At 35.2% G+C, this 23,374-nt stretch overlaps 1 protein-coding gene across 5 annotated transcripts in view; it reads right to left on the bottom strand.

Moving 5' to 3' along the window:
* Positions 1 to 23,374, bottom strand: part of TANC2 (tetratricopeptide repeat, ankyrin repeat and coiled-coil containing 2) — a 359,716-nt gene that overhangs the window by 203,138 nt on the left and 133,204 nt on the right. The window contains exon 1 of one of the 5 annotated variants that reach the window (XM_057318085.1): positions 8,927 to 9,566. The exons of the other annotated variants lie outside the window; for them this stretch is intronic. Coding sequence (XP_057174068.1) covers positions 8,927 to 8,933 — 7 coding nt within the window. The 5' untranslated portion in view covers positions 8,934 to 9,566. Of the gene's footprint in view, positions 1 to 8,926; positions 9,567 to 23,374 lie in introns of those variants that run through there. 5 annotated transcript variants of the gene reach the window in all.

A 23,374-nucleotide genomic window follows, 5' to 3' on the forward strand; every position in this document is an offset into this window, starting at 1 on the left:
TGGCTCTGCTCATGATTCTCTCAAACGTGGTCAGGGCTATCGAAAAATATGATGGTAATATGTATTAGAAGTCCTCATATCCCACACTGATAGGAACTAGTAGTTGATCGGTTTAAAAAATTTTTTGATAGCAGTGGGGAAAGACAAAAACGATTCATGAAGCAAACTATTTAACTTAAAATATAAATGTACATTTATCCATCAAACTTCTGGTGTGAAGCCAAGGCCTTTCTGTTTGAACATGAATTCCAGTTTTTCTTCTGACATAAACTATGCTAAAATGTATAGTGTATTCATTTTCTTTAAAATAAAACAAATTTAGACACCCTAAGTGCAGATGGATTTTTAAGTGTTTTTAATTGAATGAACCTGACATGTAACGTTGTATAAAGTGTATAATGTGTTACTGATACATTTAGATACTGTAATATTATTGCTGATGTAGCAATATTTGTCACATACATAATTATATATTATTGTTGATATTCATTATATTGTACATTAGATCTCTATGGCTTATTTACTACTCGTTACAAGTTTGTACCCTCAAACACCGTCAATCTTATCCCTCTCAGCGTTCATCCTAATTCATTACAGCACTTTTTTAGCAAATTACCTTTGCTGACATTTTAATTGATTTTTTCCAAGACTTTTAAAAGAGTTTTCCTAGGAACAGTAGCTTTATAAATGCCCTCTTTGTTGCATTTATATTTCATTAGTTAATATATATAAATTTTAGTTATATGATCATAATAAGAAGTACAAGGGTAGTAATTTAACTGCCTCTCAGTAAGCACATGCGCCCACAGGATAACAGAAGTACCTAGGTAAATCAGAAGGTGGCCAACTGGCCTGTAAAATCCATCTTATCCTAACAACAGTCAGGGGGTGTCAAAAAGGGAATGCAGAACATTAATTAATCATGCCACTAGTTAAGTGAAGGTCAGTTAAGAAAGCTTTTGTTACTAGCAGAGCTAACACATCCTGCCTAGGGCACAGTTACATGCAGAATGCAGATGAGAATGTAAGACTGGACTCAGGAGCCCAACTGGACATCTTCAGATAACAAGATGCCTGTAAGGCACCAATTACCACGATTTAGATTTGGAAATAAAACACAGAGTATAAAACCCTGCCAATCCACTATGACAGCCAGTGTCCATAATTAAAAGGACAGAGATGACCTAAACAGTAATGGGCAATAAAGCATGAATAGATTTCCATAAAAGGGAGTTATCTGACGTTCTACTGACTATATTCTTTTTTAAGTTTCTACCTAAATTCCAGTTAGTTAACATACAGTACAATATTAGTTTCACATGTACAACTTAGTGATTCAACACTTCCAAACAATATCTGGTGCTCTACTAACCATATTCTTTTTTTTTTTAAAGATTTTATTTATTTACTTGACAGAGATAGAGACAGCCAGCGAGAGAGGGAACACAAGCAGGGGGAGTGGGAGAGGAAGAAGCAGGCTCATAGCAGAGGAGCCTGATGTGGGGCTCGATCCCATAACGCCGGGATCACGCCCTGAGCCAAAGGCAGACGCTTAACCGCTGTGCCACCCAGGCGCCCCTCTATTAACCATATTCTTAACAATAAACTATCTGAGAAGTGTCAAAAGCAATACTCAAAATATAAAGCAAAACTACTTTAGACAGGTTAACATTGACCCAAAAAAATGTCTTTTCAAAATCCAAGGCATAATTTAGGAAAAATTATATAATTAAAATCAAAATAAAATTGTTAGAAGTAGAAGAGGTAGCTTATAAAATAATCTAAGCTAAAGAGACTAGATACTAACATAGTGATAAAGACTGTTCTTTAAAGCAATGACTTATCCCCAGAGAGAGGAAGAGCAGAAAATACTAATATAATAAAAAGAATTCCACAGCACAACAGAGAAGCCCTAGTGGTGAGAAAAAGAAAACAACAGCAATTCTTAATCTCAGCTTTGCCAAACCAAACCGGACCTTTTCTGGTACTTAAAAATGAGAGACCTAGAACTGTAGTATGCCCCCAGCCTTGAACTTAGGTAAGTCGACCTCATACATCAGAGCAACTTTTCCGTAGGAAGTTCTTAAACCAGGTCAAAATTGGCAATGAAGAAAGCTATTTCTTCCTTTTCTAGGCACTGTAATATCTTCAGAGAATCCTGAGAATCAGGGAGGGGAGGAAGAGCCTGACTGATTTGTCCTACTGACTTCCAACCTCAGTTTAAAAGTGTTTACCGTCACAAATCTGATCAATAAACAAAATGGTGAGTCAGGCACCTTCAAGACTTCACTTAAATAAAACCTTAGTGAGAAAGCATTTCACATTACACAAGGGTTATCTGAGTTGGCCTGCTTTGCTGAAGGTATTCAAGCAAGAATATTATTGAAGCCCTAGGTAAGCTCAGAATGTTTCATTGATTTATTCAACAAATGTGTATAGAACATCTACTATGAATATCTACTGTATTCCAGGCGTTGTGCTAAAGACTGGGAATATAGTAATAAAGAGGATAAATACCATTTCTGCCTTGTAAGGAGACAAGACCTAAATTACATACTAAATCACCAAAGTTAACAACGATTGGGCAATTTTGATCTGAAACTGTTCAAAGTACTTTACTCATTTAATCCTCACAACAACTGTATGAAGTAGATATTATCACCTGATTTTTTTATAGATGAGGAAACTGAGGCACAGAGAGGTTCAACTACTTGTCCAAGGACACAGAACTAGTTAGTGTCAGTCAGAATTCAAATGTAGGCAGTCTGGTTCCAGAGTCCATAAACTAGGTTATATAGCCTTTTATGCTAAACTATACTGCTAAATAATTTAAAACTTACATTTCTCATAAATGCTAACATGAAAAGCCCACTCTCTACTGAATGTACAATTTTATCACAATTCTAAGCTTCTCATTATATCATATTCATACCACAATATACTTATTTTGTTCATACTTTCAGGGAGGGAGTTTCTTTCAAATAAGGAAGAGGAAATTGGACACTTATCAATTGTTTTAGTTTGACTATGAGACCAGTTTCTACTGGAAGTAACATAAACTCACACTGAAATACTTTGAACATTAATGATTACTGTAACAGTGTTCCAGAGAAAAGTCCACACTAGTACCCACCACTAGGGACAGCAGATGTTTTCCAAATCCAAGCATGCTTTAAATCTTGTGATCAGAGCTGTAACTACTTTCTGTTCACTTTAATAACTTAACAAGAAAGAGTAAAAACAGTTCCCCTTATCACCAAAGGAAACACTGGAAAAGTAAAGAAAGGTACAGGGAGAGATAAATGAAGTGTTGGAATTGCCAATAAGTAATATCATCATCAATTATTATTGCTAAGTAACTTACAATGTACTAAAGGCTGTTCAAAGCATTCTGCCTGTAAAAACACATCTAATCCTTACAAACCCTATGGGAATTGCTGTACTTATTTCACAGATGCGGGAAATGAGATAGAGAGGTTACAGAACATATCCAATATCACAAAGCTAGTAAGTGGCAGAATGTGAACTGCTATATCATATAGCAGGAATTAATGTAAAAGTCATCTTGCTTTAGGGATAACTTCAACTATGTAAACATAAAAATGGGAAAATTACTGGGGTGATGTTAAATGAAGAGAAACTTACTTTATCTTCAAAAGTCTTAAAGGGTCCTATTTGTGACAATGTATTATAGACACCGAAAAACAACTAGAACTCCAAGAAGCGTATTTGGCTGTGGATTTCTCACTAGATGCTTCCTTCTCCCATTTCCACTCTCACCTGTTTTAGGTAGCTTCTCTCCCTTTCACATCTTCAAAGAAACAGAATACAGTTATTTGTCTAATGCAGATGACTGCACCTAAGAGTTTGATCTCTATAGTTCCAGAAAACAAAAAGCGGAATCAACAATAGATTCATGCTCCCATATGAATTTGTATTCTTGACCTCTAAGTGAATTTGAAAATGGTGATTAAATATACTTTAAAACCCCCTCAAACTTCAGCTTCCATAACAGTTTTACCACGTTGGTTCTCCCAGGATCTTTCAGACTGCTCCTTGTATTCATCTCATCCGTCTTTTAACATGAGTTTTCCCCTTTTGGTCCAGTAAGTGGATATTCCTTGAGATTTACTTCTTGACCCCTGAGAGTAGGTACTGAAGTTAGAAAAAGACCTAAGTTGGAATCCTGATCTCTTATGCTTCAATTGCTTAATGGTTAACCTGCTGAGGTCTTATTTTCTTAATCTGTAAGATCAGGGCCATAATAATTCAAACTGCTATTGACAAAAATCAAATGAATAAAGTGAAACTGCCTGGTATATGTTCATGAAACACTCATTTCTCACCTTTTCTGTTTATATGTTCTACTCTCATTTTCTTTTTTTTTTATTTAAAGATTTTATTTATTTGAGATAGAAAGAGTGAGAGAGAGAGAGAGCGTGAATGGGGGCTCCCCACTGAGCAGGGAGCCCGACATGGGGCTTGATCCCAGGATCCTGAGATCATGACCTGAGCTGAAGTCTGACACTTAACTGACTGAGCCACCCAGGTGCCCTTCTACTCTCATTTTCAAGAGATTTTTTTAACCTACTTTTCAAGTTTTTTTTTTTTTTTAAAGATTTTATTTATTTATTTGACAGAGATAGAGACAGCCAGTGAGAGAGGGAACACAAGCAGGGGGAGTGGGAGAGGAAGAAGCAGGTTCATAGCGGAGGAGCCTGATGTGGGGCTCGATCCCACAACGCCGGGATCACGCCCTGAGCCGAAGGCAGACGCTTAACCGCTGTGCCACCCAGGCGCCCCTACTTTTCAAGTTTTAACTACCCTTTATGGGTATAACTGACAAATTTATATCTTAATATCTTACTTCTTCTTAAAGTGTTGCAACCACAATTTCTACTCTAATATCCTCCAGTCACCATGAACTCACTCAGTGTGGCTGATTCTTCCATAACCAGTTGTCTTAGTCCTTCTATTTCTATTAGTGAGGCCATCAAGTCCCATTCTTCAAGTCTCGGCATCATCTTTGACAGATAATCTCACGTTCCCGGATCTTAGAACTGGTCAATCACTGATTTTCTTATTTCTTAAAACCCTTCTCTCCTTGAACCTTTTCCACTGCTACCATATTAGTTTACCATCGCCCCAAAGGCCTCCTCAGTCTGGTCCTCAGCATCCTTCATGAAACCCCCGCTCCAGACAAACTGATGTGTCTACCATTTGAATGTCTCCTGTACACTCTTGCTTCAAGTATTAAGTCAAGTCACTTTCTCATTTCACGTGCTAATCTACATGATCATCTTCCCCCCTCTCCCAACTACTACTCTTTAAAACATTAAAGCACAGTTTTTTGGAGGAATTTGAGTAAAACGTTACTTTTCCATAATCTTCTGCAGTGCCAAAATGCTGCCAAATGTTACCCATTCTTCTTTCCTTCTAAATGACATTTATTTCCCTAAGTATGCTCCTTGAAATGCTTACCTGTCATGATTTTGTTGTAGTTGTGTAAGGAAAAAAAAGGTGGTCTGTTGTCAAATTAGGTTTCAGAGGTGCGAGATTAAACAGGCAAATAGGCTCCTTTATTGCAGGACTTCTCACAATTTAAAAAATGCTAAATTATTAGTTTCTCCATTATCATTATTATTTGACTTGAAGGTATTCCTTTCTCATCTCACTACAAGCTTGACCCAGCTCCATACCACTACTCTCTTTTGAACTGAGTATGTTTTCTGCTTTAAAAATCAGATCCATTTTTCATCCCAGCCTGTTGATTCTCAATCTACTTCTTCAGAGAAATATATGCTTCTTTTATTTCACTATCTTTATTTCCTAAAAATGATACCCAGGCCAAGAGTTCTAAGTAGTATGTCTTACATTTAGAAATTCATAGACATAGGTAGTAATGTGTTGGGGGCATGCATGTTAATAGGAAAAAACATGGCATGTTTTCCTGAAGAGTGAGGTTTCACTCAAAGATTTTTTTTGGAAAACATTTTCTATGATAAAAAATGTAGAATGCAGACTATTTTAAAAGAAAACAATACGTGTTTCAGGAAATTTCCACATTTGCCTTTGTTTGTTTTTAAAGATTTATCCATTGATTTTTAAAGGGAGAGAGAATGAGCAGGAGGGGCAGAGGGAGAGGGAGATAGAATCCCAAGCAGCCTCCACCCTGAGCGTGGGGCCAACGCCGGCCAATCTCACAACCCAAGATCACAACCTGAGCTGAAACCAAGAGTCAGACACTCAAACGACTGTGCCACCCAGGCGCCCCTCCACATTTGCTTGTGGAAGCCCTTTAGACTACATCTCACACCCCTCTGGTATGCATTCAAATTCCTCTGTCCTAAAGGTATTCCCAAGGAAAAGCCCAAGAACCACTGTAGTAGGTCAGTGGAGAGGAAGGGTAGGGAAGAGAATTACTTAGAAAATGTTTCCTTTGTCCTACACTAAATTCTTTACATAGAGTATCTTTCTCAATGTCTGCAATGACACTGCAAAAAGGCATCATTTCATTAACTGTATAGAAGAGAGACTTCAGAGAGGTTAACGTGTCCTAAGCTGCAACACTGACAAGTGGTTAAAAGGTTTTACTACATAATGTTGGAGTGATAAAGAAGACACGTTTATCACAGAAATATTATGCTGATTTCCATGAGAAAAAAAAAATAACTAGGAATCACTCTTTTAAAATAACTTATCACCATGTGAGATTTTAAGTTTAAATGTAGATCTTGACATAAATGAAACACCTATTTCCTTGTAAACCCTTTTAGTGGTACTAATGAATATCTAGATATCCAGAAGTATTGTTAGAATGACCGTTTAAGTTTCAGTTAATGGAAACTAGGGAAGAAACTTAAGCCTTTAATATTTATAAATTTTATATATTATTTATTTACTAGCACATTTCCTCTCAAATAAAAGCAATGCCTACTACCAATTTAAGATTTTCGGCAGTTATGTTATATGAATAATACTGAAAAGACTTTAAAGGATTTCAGAAAGTAAACCTGAAGATTTTGAAACTGAGGGGTTAAACTATAAATCCAAAGCATGAGGCTTAATTTTTTTCATAGCATGCTGCCAGTTAAATCTGTAATCTGAATCTTCATGCACTCAAAAAAACCAGATGGCTCTTACTTTAAGAAAACCTAGTACATGATATATAGATTCACCAAATTGACTTATTGCAGAATCTCTCAAAATAGGCAGCTTCCTGGGTAGATTTTAATTTAGACACTTACAAACAAACAGACAAATATGCTTATACAACTTTCTGGAATATACCCATTGGGCAAGTCCCCGAACAGAAAAAAAAAAAAAAATCACAGGATATACCAAGAAAGATTACTTTAAAATAAACATGTTATTAAAAATACTATCCTTGTTAAAAAGTGCCCAAATTAGTCTTTGTTATTATTAATAAGAATTATGGTTTCACAGATAATGGAATACAAAATCCTTTGTATATATATATATTTTTTGTGAGGAGTCTTAAAAGAGTGTCAACTTACAATGTACACAGTTACTAAATATACATACAATTCAAAATTCCTATTTTCTTACACGGCAATGATTGAAGTATGACTATTCAATTTACTGAATCTATTAATTATAGGCTTTCAAATAAAAGTAAAATCCTTTTATTAAAGACAGATATGACAGTAAGTATCAGTGATTAGTACTTTCATTATTCTTTAATATATTAAATCTCCTATTTAAAGGTTTCTTAAATACAGGGTAAAGTCATATGTATAGACCTAAAGGCAAAAATCTCAAAAATGGAAGAAGGAATATAAATCAAAATGAAGTAATAACGAAGAATGAAAATCTCCCCCCCCTTACTGCGCAAATTAAAGGAACAGTTATTTCCCTATAGTATACCTTCTCTGAACAACATGCATTTAAGAAAAGTAATTCAGGAAGATAACTAACTGAAAGTATAAACCCAGATGAAATGTCTTTTTCTTTTGTGAGGTAGCTGAACATCAGTCTAAATATTCTAATTTTGAAAAACCAAAGTTCCTACTTTTAGCACATTTCTAAGTTACCATGGTTAGCTGAAGAACTAAAAAGGGAAAAGAATTAAGAGCCAGAAAAGAGACCGAGTCTTGTGAGAAAATTCAATCTATAAATTCAATCTGCCTTAAATTGATAATTACTAAATGGCTTAGAAATACAAGAATGGTAAATAATTTACCTTTCTTAATTGGGAAAACAGACAATACAAATAAACCTAACTAGCAAATAATGTCAAGTTTTCAAAACAAAAAAACCCTTAAACAGTGCAAGAACATCCATTTGTAAGCACTCCGTTAATGAAATAAGAAAGATTTGATGTATTAAGGAAGCAGGCTTACAATTCTAGGTTCCCGCACCGTTACTTTTTTTTTTTTTTTAATGTATTTTACTCATAAGGATATTGCAATAAGAAGGAGAAATCTATACTGGAATCATAATCTAACAAAAAAAGCAACCTAACCATCACATTTACATTAAAATATTAGCAACTTTTTTCACAATGAATTATTTTTTTAAATATGAAACTACTTAAAAAGATTCATATACACAGAGTAAAAAACCACATAATTAAAAATTAAATAAATGTGCCTGATGGCATTTCTTAATGGCTTCCCTAAAAACTAAGTGTCAAATTCTCTTAGGTTGCGTTTCGTTTTTTACAAAGCTCAAAGTAGGCCTTAGATCTCAGAAATCCATGTAACACACAAATCTCTACTCATCATACTCACAAGGCTTTAGTTTTTCTTCCTCATTAGTCAATACTATATAGTCTTTTCTCCTGAAAACCTGAAAGGCTTCTTCTTACTCACTGGTCATGTTGTTATCAGATCTCACACGTCAGTAATGATCCATCCACACTTTAATCTTCTCCAGCCAGCTCTTCACACTGCCCAGAACTTACTGTGCATTACAGGTGAGACTTCTTACAGCAGATGTCGATCATGGTCCCAAAGCACAAGTGATGCTCCCCAAGGAGCTTAGAACCCCTAACAACATCACCTGCTTCTTTTTATATCCAGAGAGGCAGTGTGATATTTGCTTTGAACAGCTAATGATTTCAAGAAAGATTACACAGACGAGCTCTTTTCATGAGATTGCCTGACAGAAGCTTATCCTTTCAGAATACTGCAGCAAATATAGATTGTATGAGTCCCTTAGGGAAAAAAAATGTTTTTATATAATTTTTCTCTGTGGCGCAGTTTAGTTTACCCTTCTGTTAGAGCAAACTGCTGGAAAAACTGGTTCTTAGGTTTCTAATGGCGCAGCATTAACATAGTGAATGATTCACGGATGTTCTTAACATTCAGGAGTAACACGGAAGGCTAGCAATGCAGCCCAGGTCCAGAGCTGATGAATGGTGCAGTGCTGCTGTTGTCATAGCAACCGAGAGGAAAAAAGCAGCACCATATAAGGAGCTGTGACATGGATTCTGGGAACAATTTATATTAAAAAGCTGTAAGCTCCTCATGCCTTAAAGCTATAAACTCCTCTCTTGCTAATTCCTCCTCCCATTTTTCTGTTCTGAATTCCTTTTTTTTTTTTTTTAAAGATTTTATTTATTTATTCAACGGAGATAGAAACAGCCAGCGAGAGAGGGAACACAAGCAGGGGGAGAGGGAGAGGAAGAAGCAGGCTCACAGCGGAAGAGCCTGATGTGGGGCTTGATCCCATAACGCCGGGATCACGTCCTGAGCCGGAGGCAGACGCCCAACCACTGTGCCACCCAGGCGCCCCGTGTTCTGAATTCCTAAATCAGAAGTGTGTGAACAAATATTGCAAAATACAGTACCTAAGTAGACACAAAAAAACCACATACTGAGGTAACTAAAAAGATTAATAACACTTCAGCAAGCTAACATGTGCCTGTGGTATCTTCATAATTTATTGGGTTAAATGGTAAAATTAGACAGCGATAAGTAAAGAACTGTCTAGAATGTGATAGCAGAAAATTTATTTTTAAACACTTAGAGATACTAAAAACCTGACTAAATGTCTTTCATTCAGATGGTAGCTTCAAATACACCAAAACTAGAGAACCATCAATTGACTGATACAGGAGCAATGATATTAATTTCAAAGACAGGCAAACTACCTCCCATATTCCTTCTAGAGACAGAAAGATTCAAAAGACACAAACTTCCCTAAAAATGCCCATAGCCTTTACTTATGACCAAGGAAATTCCTTGTGTCAATCACTGGTGAGACAGGGTTACTGTTCCACCCCATGCTTCTAAAGGTCTTTCCCTATTGGCCCTGGAGAACCTTTCTCGTGACAGTTTCTCCTGTGAGAATCTAGGAATCCAGAAGAGTCCCTTCCCTTCCAGCGGACAAAATTAGTGGCAAAAAAGAATCATGGGAGGGACGCCTGGGTGGCACAGCGGTTAAGCGTCTGCCTTCGGCTCAGGGCGTGATCCCAGCGTTCTGGGATCGAGCCCCACATCAGGCTCCTCTGCTAGGAGCCTGCTTCTTCCTCTCCCACTCCCCCTGCTTGTGTTCCCTCTCTCGCTGGCTGTCTCTATCTCTGTCGAATGAATAAATAAAATCTTTAAAAAAAAAAAAAAAGAATCATGGGAGAAGAGAAAACTAGGATAGTGTCGATGCGTAAGCTGAGCAGTGGTTATGGTACTCTCCCTGCAGTAGTCCAGACACAGCTCTGAGCCACGTTTTATTAGGGTTCTAGAGCAGGATCCACTGGTGCTATCCATCTATGGAGAGAGGGCAATTCTACATGAAATTGTTCTGTATCATATGGGTGCATGCTTCCTTCCTAGCACAGTGTATTTAATGAAATGTTAAGATACAAAATAAAGCAAAACAATTAGGTAAAACATTTATTACAATGTTCTCTTATGTGGACAGCACTGCCAGTATAACAATAATTCCGGTATAATTACATATTTGTTAGTTGTGGATTTATGATATTTTAAGCTTCATAAATGATAATAACCTTAATACAATGTGAATGAAAAGGACTGCAATTTAATAGAAAGGACACCTGGGTGGCTCAGTCGGTTAAGCATCTGCCTTTGGTTCAGGTCATGATCCCAGGGTTCTGGGATTCAGTTCCACATTGGGCTCCTTGCTCAGCAGGGAGCCTGCTTCTCCCTCTGCCTGCCGCTCCCCCTGCTTGTGCTCTTGCTCTCTCTCCCTCTCTCTAAGGAATAAATAAAATCTTAAAAAAAAAAAAAAGAAAAGAAAAGAAAGGATACACCCTTGTCTTCTGATTATAGTTGTAATAATGGCTTAGTTGCTTACAAGACATAACCCTAAGTCACTTAATTCCAATACTTAAACTCATCAGCAGTAAAGTCTGAGTAATAACATATTTTCTACTTCTTCCTAAAGCAACTATAGAAATAAAATAAAATAATGTAAAGCCTTGAAATTCTAAAAATCTATGTTATCTTATTTAAAAATACCCAATTAAGCAAAACAGTGAAGATAAAAAGGGAAAATAGATTTTAATAGACTCAGCAGACAGAAAATGGACCATAAGAGAAAACAGATTTCAAGCTAGTTTTTATGTTTGATTGAATGTACGGTCTCATCACACTGCACATATTTGTTGCAAGGAGCCATTTCATTTTTAAATTACGGTAAACAGAGATGCTGTGGACTGATGTTAAAGGATTATTTAAGATAATCATGTAAAAGTAATTCCACTACCCCAATATGACTTATTCATGTCTTTAGAAAATTATAACTTGGAGGTAAAAAAGAATAAGCAATTTTGATAGAATGATAATACTAAACAACAGGCAAAGTGAGAAACATGTTTCAAATTACTTTCAATTTCTCCTTATCTCACCTAACTAGAAAACCTTAGGGCAAACCTAAAAATAAGTATTTACGTTAGATTTAAAAATTCCACAGACAGCATACCTCAAATTCTCTTTCCTTGATAATCTAACCCCCTCTCTCTGGTAAAGTTTTAAAATTAAATACTGTCTTTCCACAATGGTTATTTTTGTAGGAAATTCTCTTTAGTTGTTACTTTTAGAATACCAAGAACTCAATACCTTTAGGAAAAAGAGGGCAAGTCCACATCTGTCCCAAATCAAGTTGAGCGGATCCATGCATTAGAAGGATTCTAAAATAATTTTGTAAAAAAATGCAAACTTTCACAAATAATCACTTTCCACTGACATTCATTTTAATGTTGTTTATGCTCTATAGGAGCTGATGGGGAAGTGGACATGGTTGAGGTACTTTAGAAGACAAAATACATAGGTTTTATTTTGTTTTTATAAAAATGGGTTTAAGGTAAGAGTAGAGAAAGATTTAAGGTGCTGAATTATTTCCTTGGCTACTAATTTTTAACTGCCTTATGCTTTATATAGGTAAACCATTCTAAAACTTACACAGAGTTTTATATTATTTTTCTTTTTTCAATCTTCCCCCTTCAGAAACTTCCTCAAAGGAGTAATCATCAGTGCTAAACTCTGTAGTGTTTAAAGGTAGGGTAATACTTATGAAGAGGTGAATATACAAAATCCTTTTTTTTTTTCCCACAGAAGTAAGAAAGTAATCTATCCTACTTGTTATAGCAATTCAAGCTTTGGTCTGATTTCTTCCTTCCCTTCCCCTTCTCTTTCTTTTCTTTTCTTTTCTTTCTCTCTCTCTTTCTTTTTTTTTTTGTAGGTTCCATGCCCAGCATGGAGCCCAACACAGGGCTTGAACTCATGACCCTGAAATGAGATCAAAAGTTGAATGCTTAACCAACTGAGCCACCCAGGCACCCCTTCAAGCTTTGGCCAGATTTCTAATGTTGGCTTTTTCCTTTCTTAGGAATGACTACTGCTCCAAATTAGAACTTCAACTGGCAACAGTACAATGGTGACTAAGAGAAGAGAAAGAAATATATTCCTACACACCATATAATGTGGCCTCTACATGTAAGACAACTATTCGTCTGATGGTCAATAAAAGAGTAAGATAAACTGGCAGGCTGGACATATTGAAAAGCAGTATTTGTTTACTGAATGCCATGAATGATATTTAAAGGACCTCTGAGGATAATTTTCATTATATACAGTTTTTACTTGGTATGTTGACTCTATTACCTACCCCAGGAATAAAATTTCCCAAATGTGTGATGTTACCTCTAAATTATAACCTCAACATCTGAAAAAGATCATTTGATGGCAGGTGGCTCTTTCAGAACTTTTTTACTGATTAGAACATAAAAGAGCATACTGAGCTACAAGATATAAATACCAAATCTTCTTCCTCTCACTTAATTCATTAAGTGAACCTGAATTTATGAAATTCATGGAGAGATATAGATGTATATACAATTTTTTAAATTTAATCACTTTAGAAGCCAAAAATATTGACTTAACCAGAAAAGGAAGAAAAATATAGATGTTGAGTCAACTCTGCTATGTATCAGAACACTGTTCATTATGCTGTCTAAACAAAACAGACCATTCATACACATAGACAATTCCAAAATGGCCATATCTCTTATTTTTAATGTAGCCAGTGACATGAAAGAATAAATGACAAGAAGATGATGTATTTATAATAAAGAAAATGTCCTTTGGAGCATTCTGCCCTCTGGTGTTTAAAATGTTCATCAGAGAGGGAGTAGTCTGTCACGCCACATGTTTATTACTTTTGTGGGCTGATACATCAATTTGGGCACATAATTTTCTACAATGAGAAAACAACATGGTTGAACATTCTAAGTTCTGTTACTATAATGGCAATATATATTCTGTGCTAGGCTATTATCCCATACTATAATTTACTTCCTGTTTGGAGGGTCACTGAGAGGTTTTCTTTTGAATCATGGATATGGATCATGGATAAGTATCATGGATACTTATTTGCCTTTCACAATGCTTTGTGAATGAGATGTATTCCTGATGACCAATACTATTTAGTTTTTACATTCAACATTTGACACTTTGTGAACTGCTTACATTCCACAGTAGGTAGGCAGATAAGCAAGTAAGGAAATAGGGTCAATTAAGCATAAAACACAGACTTTCTAGGAACAGTGGCATAAAATTGTGGTGAGTTATTTGGGGAAAATCACAGAAGGCATGCACAATGAAGTTTTTTTTCCCTGTAACCTCCATGGTATTTTAAAAGTGGTATCTGGGACACGTGGCTGGCTCAGTTGGTAGTGTGTCCAACTCTTGATCTCGGGGTTTTAAGTTTGAGCCCCACTTTGGGTGTAGAGATTACTTAAAAATAAAATCTTAAAAAAAATGAAAGTGATATCCAGCTCTTAGAACAACCATATACCTTCTAAAAAGCATATCTGAAATTATTAACCAAGTGATTGCCAACTTTTCCACCTGTTAGGATTACTTTTATTATTTTCTCTATTTATATAGACAATATTTTGAAAGATTTTATGTATCAAAAATTTTATTAAACAATGATATAATAACTATTTACTGAAGTTTCAAATAAATGTGAACTGATCACAGTAAGGTGATATAATTTCATCCAAAGCAAAGTAAGCTAGCCCATGTAATTTTATAAGTAAACGTGTATTTTCCTTGAGACTTTTTTAAATACTGAGGATTATATCCAGGATATGATAGTGAATGTTACAGACCTTAATGATGGTAAGGATAATGATATTTAAAAAGTAAGTAACCGGGGCGCCTGGGTGGCTCAGTCAGTTAAGCATCTGACTCTTGATTTCAAGCTCAGGTCATTATCTCAGGGTCCTGGGATCAAGCACCCCCCTAGAGCTCCACACTGAGTGGGGAGTCTGCTTGGGATTCTCGCTCTCCCTCTGCCCCTCCCCCAACTTGTGCTAGCTAAATAAATAAATAAATCCTTTAAAAATATAAAGTAACTATCAAATCATATTTATATTTTATAACAGTAAGTGCTAGGCACTTAGAGAAACTTTACAAACATTTCCGTATTCTCTCAGCCCTATGGTATTATTACTCTTATTGTACGTATGAGGAAACAGAGGCTCAAAAGAATTAATCTATACAGATATACAGCTTACAAATGAATGAATATGGAATTTTAAACTGGTTTTTTGTCCAAGAGAGCCTGGCTCTTGACCAGTATGGCACCATCAGTTCTTTCGGGGCTAGAGTTCTGAGCCTTAATTCTGCCACATTATAGATATATCTATACCTTTATTCCATAAAGATCTGCCAAAAACATTACTTTATGGTGTGCTATCTTTGTCAAACATCTTTCTTGATGTTGACCACCTGGCTCCTAGACTCTGCCTGTCATCTGCTCCTATATTCCCTTCCCTTGGATTAACAGGGTCTACCCCCTTCCTGTGATACACAATTACTTATTGCTGATCATCCTAATATTTAGGGTGTGTTTAGGTCTCCACTTGGTGATGGCTACCAGACTGCATCTTACTAAATTGCCTTCTTCGCCTCAGATCCTACGTGTCCCTGGTTTGACCTTTCAGTGGGCCACTATTCTAATAGGAATGCTGGATAAAGTCAAATCTACATTTCATATTTTAGGCAAGCAGATTTCTTAAAAAAAAAATGCAAAGAAAAGAAGCTGTGAGCCAATGGTCAGTAATTCTAAGAGGGATATAGCTTCAGAGTACAGGTTAAAAATTAATAAGTAATTTATACAATCACAAATGTACAGAAAAATATAAAGAAATAAATATGGCCATACCAGGAATTTTCTGATAAAGACAGACCTATGTCCAAAACAGAAATATACAGAGAGAGAAGGACATAATCAAAGATGAAGAGTGGAAAACCCTCTAATTATATTGTTAAGGAAGAACAGAGCCCAAGCTGAGAAGAGCTATGTTTCTAAGACAGCATAAGGGATTGTTGGAATATTTTTGGAATAAAAAGATGGACAAGGGAAGGCCAGATCCAGTGCATGAGAAAGAGAACAAAAGAAATGATTCTAAGCTTCCATTTATATGAATCAGCTGCTATGAGCTAAACTCTATGTTCTTGACATACATAATACCTTATTCAATCCATATATTACCCTGTGAGGCAGAAATAACAAAAATGATAATAATAATAATACAGATAAGCAAACTTGCTCAGAGTAGATAAGTGAATTGACCAAGTCATACAGCTAATATACAGCAGAGTCAGGGCTTGAACTCAAGTATAACTGACTCCAAAGTTTGCCATGCTTAACGATATCCTGCCTCCAACCAAGAGACATAGAACAATTACTCAACCCTTAATTTCCTTTAATCTTTTCCACCAAGGAAAATATATTTAAATTAAGAAGGGTAGATTCTTCTTAACATTGTTAAGAATTACTGAAGTGTAAGTTATGACTTATGAAGATAAGTTATAAAAAACATATACTCAAAATCCAGGCCCACACAATTGACATTTGAGTTCTACAAGAACATGAGGATAGGAACATGAAAATACTAACAGCAGTCTGTGCAAAACCATCCAGAAAATTAGGAGGGCTACAGGACTAGACAGCAGCAAAATATGGGTGTGAAATAGTTTATATGAAATCTTTACAAAGGGAGAAACACTAGGAGTCAATAAGGGATCAGAAGGAAAAGAAATTCTAAAATAACCTCATGTCCATTTTGATATAGAACATGAGGGAAATAACACAGATATAGTGCCATCTTGATACTGGGACAGGCCTTAAATGAAGTTCTGTAAGCTATAGAAAAGCAGATCTGATAGAAGCTTTCCAGGATATAAAGGACTGCCATGGGAAAGAGGAGGTTCATTTATGTCATACAGCTTAACAGACAGTACTAGAACTAATCAGCAGGAGCAACAGAGGAGCAGATTTCCATCCATGTAAATTAGAATATTGACAGTAAAAACTATTCAACAAAGGAATGGGCTATACTACAAAGTAGAAAGTTTGCCCTCATTGAAAGTCTTCACACAGAAGCTATTGACTATTCACTTAGACTGCTCTGAAAACTAAATTTGCTCCCATATGTAAAGCGCTTAATATTGTCTGGAACATAGAAACAACTCAATACACATAATCTATTATTATGATTACTATTATTATCACTTAAATGTATAGTAAAACTTGCCTATAAAATCATCTGTGCCTGTTGGCTCTTAGGGTTCTTTAATTTGTATGGTAACAGGGCTTGTCATATTTGTATGTCAATTACAGTTTGTTTTCTTCCATGTCCTCTAGCTTTTTTTTTTTTTTAAGGTATGTATGTACAATCAAGTAATCTCTACACCCAATGTGGGCCTCAACTAATGACCCCAAGATCAAGAGTCACATGCTCTACCAACTGAACCAGCCAGGCACCACTATTTCCTCTAATTTTTTATGTTATTTTGCTGTAAATCTGCATAACTATATTTTCTTATCATAAGAAAACATTATCAATGACTATTTCATTCTTTATTCTATGTGTTACATATATTATTTATCTTTCCTCTCTCCTCTCTTCTTCACTTCGATCATTCCTCTCAAAGATTTTTCTATTCTCTTAGTCTTTCCAATAAATTTGCTGTGTCTTCACTGATCAAGAATTTTTGTTTTTAGGGGCGCCTGGGTGGCACAGCGGTTAAGCGTCTGCCTTCGGCTCAGGGCGTGATCCCGGCAATCTGGGATCGAGCCCCACATCAGGCTCTTCCGCTATGAGCCTGCTTCTTCCTCTCCCACTCCCCCTGCTTGTGTTCCCTCTCTCGCTGGTTGTCTCTATCTCTGTCGAATAAATAAATAAAATCTTTAAAAAAAAAAAAAAGAATTTTTGTTTTTAATTTTATTCATTTCTGCTTTTAATTTTGGTTATTTATTTTATGTTAAGTTGTTCTACTATCTCCTTGAGTTAAATGATTAATAAAATTACTTTCTGTATTTGTTTTCAAATAATAGCATTCAAGCATATATAAATATACATAAATGCACAATGGAAAAAAGGAAAAAATAGATCAATTATATGTATGGTGTGTAATACTTTCTGAAGATATAAACCATGTTTTATTTCAACTATAATAATTAAATAGAAATATAACATGATCCAGTAATTTCACTACTGGGTATTTACCCAAAGAAAATGAAAACACTAATTCAAAAAGATCTATGTACCCCTATGTTTACTGCAGCATTATTTACAATAGCCAAGATATAGAAACAACTCAAGTGTCCACTGATATGATAGATGACCATAAAAAACAAAAAGAGAGATCTTGCCAGCTGCAACAACATGGATGGACCCAGAGTATTATGCTAAGTGAAGTAAGTCAGAGAAAGACAATATCATATGATATCATTGATATGTAGAATCTAGGACACAAAACAAATGACTAAACAAACAAAAAGCAGAAACAGACCCATAAATACAGAAAACAAACTGATGGTTGGCAAAGGTGGTGGGGGGCGAGCAGTGAAAGGATAAATAAAGTGGGTGTAGGGGAGGGAGATACAGGCTTCCAGTTATGGAATAAGTAAGTCATAGGGATAAAAGGTACAGCATAGGGAATACAGTCAATGGTACCATAGTAATGATTATGGTGACAGATGGTAGCTACACTTGTGGTGAGCACAGCATAATATACAGACTTGTCAAATCACTATGTTATAACACCTGAAACTAATATAACATTGTGTGTCAAGTATACTTCCATCAAAAAAATCAACTATAATAATTTGAACATTCTGATAATTAAATATATCAAAAATAAAATGAACTGCCAAAAATTTTATAATATAAAATATTATTAAATATTTAATAGAAAAAAATAACATGTCTATACTTGCAATTTATGAACTAAGGCAAATGCAGAAGTAGAAAAATGTTAATATTACCTTTGGGATGATTTCAAAAGGGCTACTTTTAAAGAAATTCATTTCAGCACTTACATTACCACTATCCTAATAATAAATCATTATAATTGTTAAAAAGAATCTGTACCGTGATAGTTTAAAAGTTACTTGAATTATAAAGTAAAATCATCTACAAAACTATATTAGTGCTAATTAAATTGGTAAAAATTGCATCAAGTTTTAAACTATGAAATACTTCAAATCATAATAGAGACCAATTATTAATCCCTAAGCACCAGAGGAGCAGTAAGAAGTACATAAAGAATACAAAAGAATGTATTATCAGTTATTAGTTAACACCACTCACATCACTGAGAAGACCTACAAGAAATATTAAAAGACTTTCTATTTAAATAGATTAAGTCACCACTGATATATTCATACAGCTCACAAAGACTCACTAAGTTGGGTCTTTTTTCCTGAATATCACTCTGATTGGATGTGTCATTTTTTTTTTTTTTTGGATGTGTCATTCATTAACAGAGTAGAAAGTATGAAACTATTAAGTTCAAGAGCCATGTGAAGACTACTGTAGCAAACACTATAAGCTGGTTTACTCAACCTCTTCCAACTTGTGTTCCTATACTACTATGGCTAGAAAGCCAAAAAATCTACATTTTCCAGATTCCCTTAAGTTAAGGTACGGATATGTAGCCTAGGATTTTACCAGTAGGATGTACCTACCCTTCTATGCCTTCGATGACAAAGTAAGAGAATGCCATATACCAGGTCAGCAGGTTTAGTGATGTGATTTCTAAGTCCACATCATTAAATTCAAACTAGAAGGAGATGAAGAACTGTAATAGGTAAAAATAGAGTTGTGAAAACTGACACAAGAGTCTGTGATTACAGTAGAGAAGAGAAAAACTGTAATGGTTTGGGTACATGGTGTAGGAGCTAACTGCTACATCTCCAATAGGTCACCAAAGATATATTAGAGTCTAGTTCAGCTTTTCATGTTCATAGTAACAACTCTAAGTCATCAAGAAAAGGTTAAATTGAGCATATAATAACCCATTTTTTAAAAGATGCCCTTCTAAAATGTGGGGTTTTTTTGTTTGTTTGTTTGTTTTTTAGTGATCTGAAGAGATAAACTCTTAATACTACTAAAAAAACAATTATCTACAGTAACTCCTCAGGGCAGTGGTTCTCAGACTTTAGTGAGCAAAACAGACTGCCAAAAATAGAGATCCTTGGGCTCTAGATGTAATAGACACAATCTGTGAAGTGAGGTTGATTAGGTAAATTTGGATACTCTGGAATTTGCATTTTTCAAAGAAGTACTCCCAGCATTTCCAATGCAAGTGGTCTAGGGACCCACTGTCCATAAGCATTTTACATAGGTGAAGATTTTACTATAGTATTGTAGTCACAAATTTGATCTCCCTCTTTTTTTTCTTTTTTTCGTGTGTGAATGTTGTGTGTTGGAGAAGGTACATAAAATTAGAAGAAAAGCATCCATTACTCAATGTCTACATGCCAGGCTGTGTGTATAGGCATCTCACTTCATTTTAACAGCAACTTTGTGAAGGTAAATTTATCATATTTTTGTATCAGAGGAAACCAAAGGAGGTATAAATTAACTAACATACTTTGTATAACACAACCAGAAAGAGGCAATGCTGGGATTCAGCTTAGTTTAAGATCAGAGCCCATTTATTTCCATTATACTTGTGGTTCTTAAACTTGAGGAATGGATGAGGAGGCTTTAAAGGTGGACCTCTGGGCTCTTCATACTTGTTTCAATCCTACAAGAACACCACTGCCCATGCATTTTGTTACCTGAAGCCAGACACACTAATACACTGCTCTTCCAAGTGACAAATTCATTTGCTTTTCCTTTTTTTTTTTTTTTTTAGGATTTCATTTATTCACTCCAGAGACAGATAAAGAGACAGAAAACAGGAGCAGAGAGAGAGGGACAAGCAGACTCCAAGCTGAGCACACAGCCCCAAGCAGGGCTCGATCCCACGACCCCAAGATCATGACCCGTGCTGAAACCAAGAGCTGAATGCTTAATCAACTGAGCTACCTAGGCACCCCTCATTTGCTTTTTCTATAATAAGATATAAGTTTTTGTGTGTGAGAAAGTCTCCATGTATAAATCTTTTAACCTGACAGAAACAAAACCACCTCTTAAGAAAAATGTAAAAATAATTTGTTATTTTGGCCCCTCCATTAAGGAACATTGCAGCATTTTTGCAAACTTTCCCTAGTAGTGGTTGAATAGGGGCAGGAAGACAGGACTACTATATTTCAATGAAATATATACAACGATACTACAGCTGCTATAAATAATCTTACTATAAATAAAAACTACAAAACTATAAATAATAGTTTCACCTGTATGAGTGACTTCCATTCAATTATGAAAATAATTAGTAGAACAGAGTTATTTTCTTACATATAAATTCTTAGGTTAAGTTCTTAAAAATCTAAAAAGAGAATTATGTTGGAAATCCAGCATGTGTAAATATCACAAAAGGATTCTTTATTTGGTAATACATGTTGACTTTTAGTTGCTCAAAATATATATACTGAAAAAGACTCTCTCCTTAACTAAGTTTTGTCAGGCTCCTTTCTATTGTGCCTCCTCCTTGAACCTTACCCTCAAGCCTGCAGTCTAGCTCAGTAGCAGCAGGGATCCTGGTAAGTCCCTTTAATGAGAATCCCTCCACCCTTTTCTGATCACCCTGGCCAATCCAGCAACAATCCTGTTAAACTGGTTTTAGCAAGAATCTCCCTACCCTTGAAGTCTCCCTCTTCGTAATTTTCCATCCACCTTGCTGCCCTCCTCACCTTGTTCCTTGGCTACAAATCCTTGGCTTTCTTTACTGAATTTAGAATTGAGCCCAGTTCTACACTAAGATCTCTTTTCTCCATTGCAATAGTTCCTTAGTATTTCCTACAGTCCAGCTCTGGTTTTAACAGTACTGACTGATGATAACTGAAATTACCTAAATTGAATTAAATAATAACCCCTTAACATTCTATACTTTTGGTCTGGAAGACTACAGGGACAGCAATGGAAGTAAGAGCCCCCTTTTCTCCACTCCTGCCACTGGAATTTACAACAGCATAATCTTTAACCCATAAAACTAGAGAATCTGAATTAGAAACAGTAATGAGGTCCAGACCTAGTTTAATTAGTACTATCATTCCAAAGAGCTTAAAAGTCTTCATATACATTTTCTCATTTAACCTTAAAAAAACAGAGATTCTGGGGCTCCAGATTTAATGAGACAGAATCTCTGAAGTGAGGTTGATTAGGTAAATCCAGATACTCGGATCTGCATTTTCCAAACAAGTATTCCCAGTATTTCTAATGTGAGTGGTCTAGAGACCACACAGTGAGATATTTGGTAAGATACTTTATCCATACAGAAATTAAAATAGAAATATTTAACATTAGCAATGATGGAGCTTAGACTACCATACATATTTACTATATTTTTTAATCTAATAAAATTCACTATATCTTGAATTCTAATATTTTTTCTAAAATTGCAAGATATTTACTCATACTACAGAATCATGAGTACACTGCAATAAATCAGACTATGAAGACTAACATTCTCTATGCTCTTTATATTTTCAAAATGGCTTTTCAATAATTCTCTCAAGATTGTTTCCATTTTATCCAAGATAATAAATGAGAAGAAAAGTAACATTTATTCAATCTTTATTATGTATTAGGTTTTAAGAAATCTTATTCAATCTTCACAGGAACCCGGTATTTTTTTCTAACAATAAAATTCACTAAAGTACATCTTGAATTCCAGTGCTTCCAAAAATTGCAAGGTAATTATCATGTGAAAAATGTATCATAAGTACACTAAAATATATCAGAATATGTAGACTAATCTTATGTACAGGCTGTTTTTAATGTCAAAATAGCTTTAAATCTTTTTCCCAGGATGTATCCTATACAAGTCAATGATTCCTTTTTAATAATGATAAAAATAATATTTTGGCCATAGCTAGCATCTAAAGTAACTAGGCTATAGCATGATCAGATGGGTTATTGCGACTTATTAACCATCTAAATTGGACTGCCACACAATCATTCCAATCTATGTAGCAAATACTTTTTAAATTAGGCCAAAAAAAATTTCCCAAAGACTAGATATTAAACCATTGGATAGCAGTATTTGAAGGTTACTCCTCAGAAAAGAAAAAGGGCTTACTTAAGGTAATTAAGTAAATTACTTGAAGATCACCTTCCAAAGGTTCAGAACTCATATTTAACAGAGCTGATGGAAAATCACCCAAATCTCTTCTAGAATTATAATAAATGTGGCTAACATTTATTGACTACTTATTCTTTGTCAGATACTGTCTCATGAGCTTTGTACATACCAACTCATCCAGTTCTTGTAATAGTCCTATTATCCCTATTTTAGAAATAAGGAAAGTGAAGTACAAAGACTTTTAGCAAATTAGCTTAAGTTTACACAGTTAAGAAATGGCAGTCAGGGTCCATTTTGTTATACTGCCTTGTAAGACTTAAGATTTTACACGTGGTAAAAAAATACAAAATTATAGAGAGGTACACAACAGAATTCATCATCCCTCTTCCACTTTTGGG

The sequence above is a fragment of the Ursus arctos genome, unplaced genomic scaffold, assembly GCF_023065955.2.
Source record: "Ursus arctos isolate Adak ecotype North America unplaced genomic scaffold, UrsArc2.0 scaffold_24, whole genome shotgun sequence".
Lineage (NCBI taxonomy): Eukaryota > Metazoa > Chordata > Mammalia > Carnivora > Ursidae > Ursus > Ursus arctos.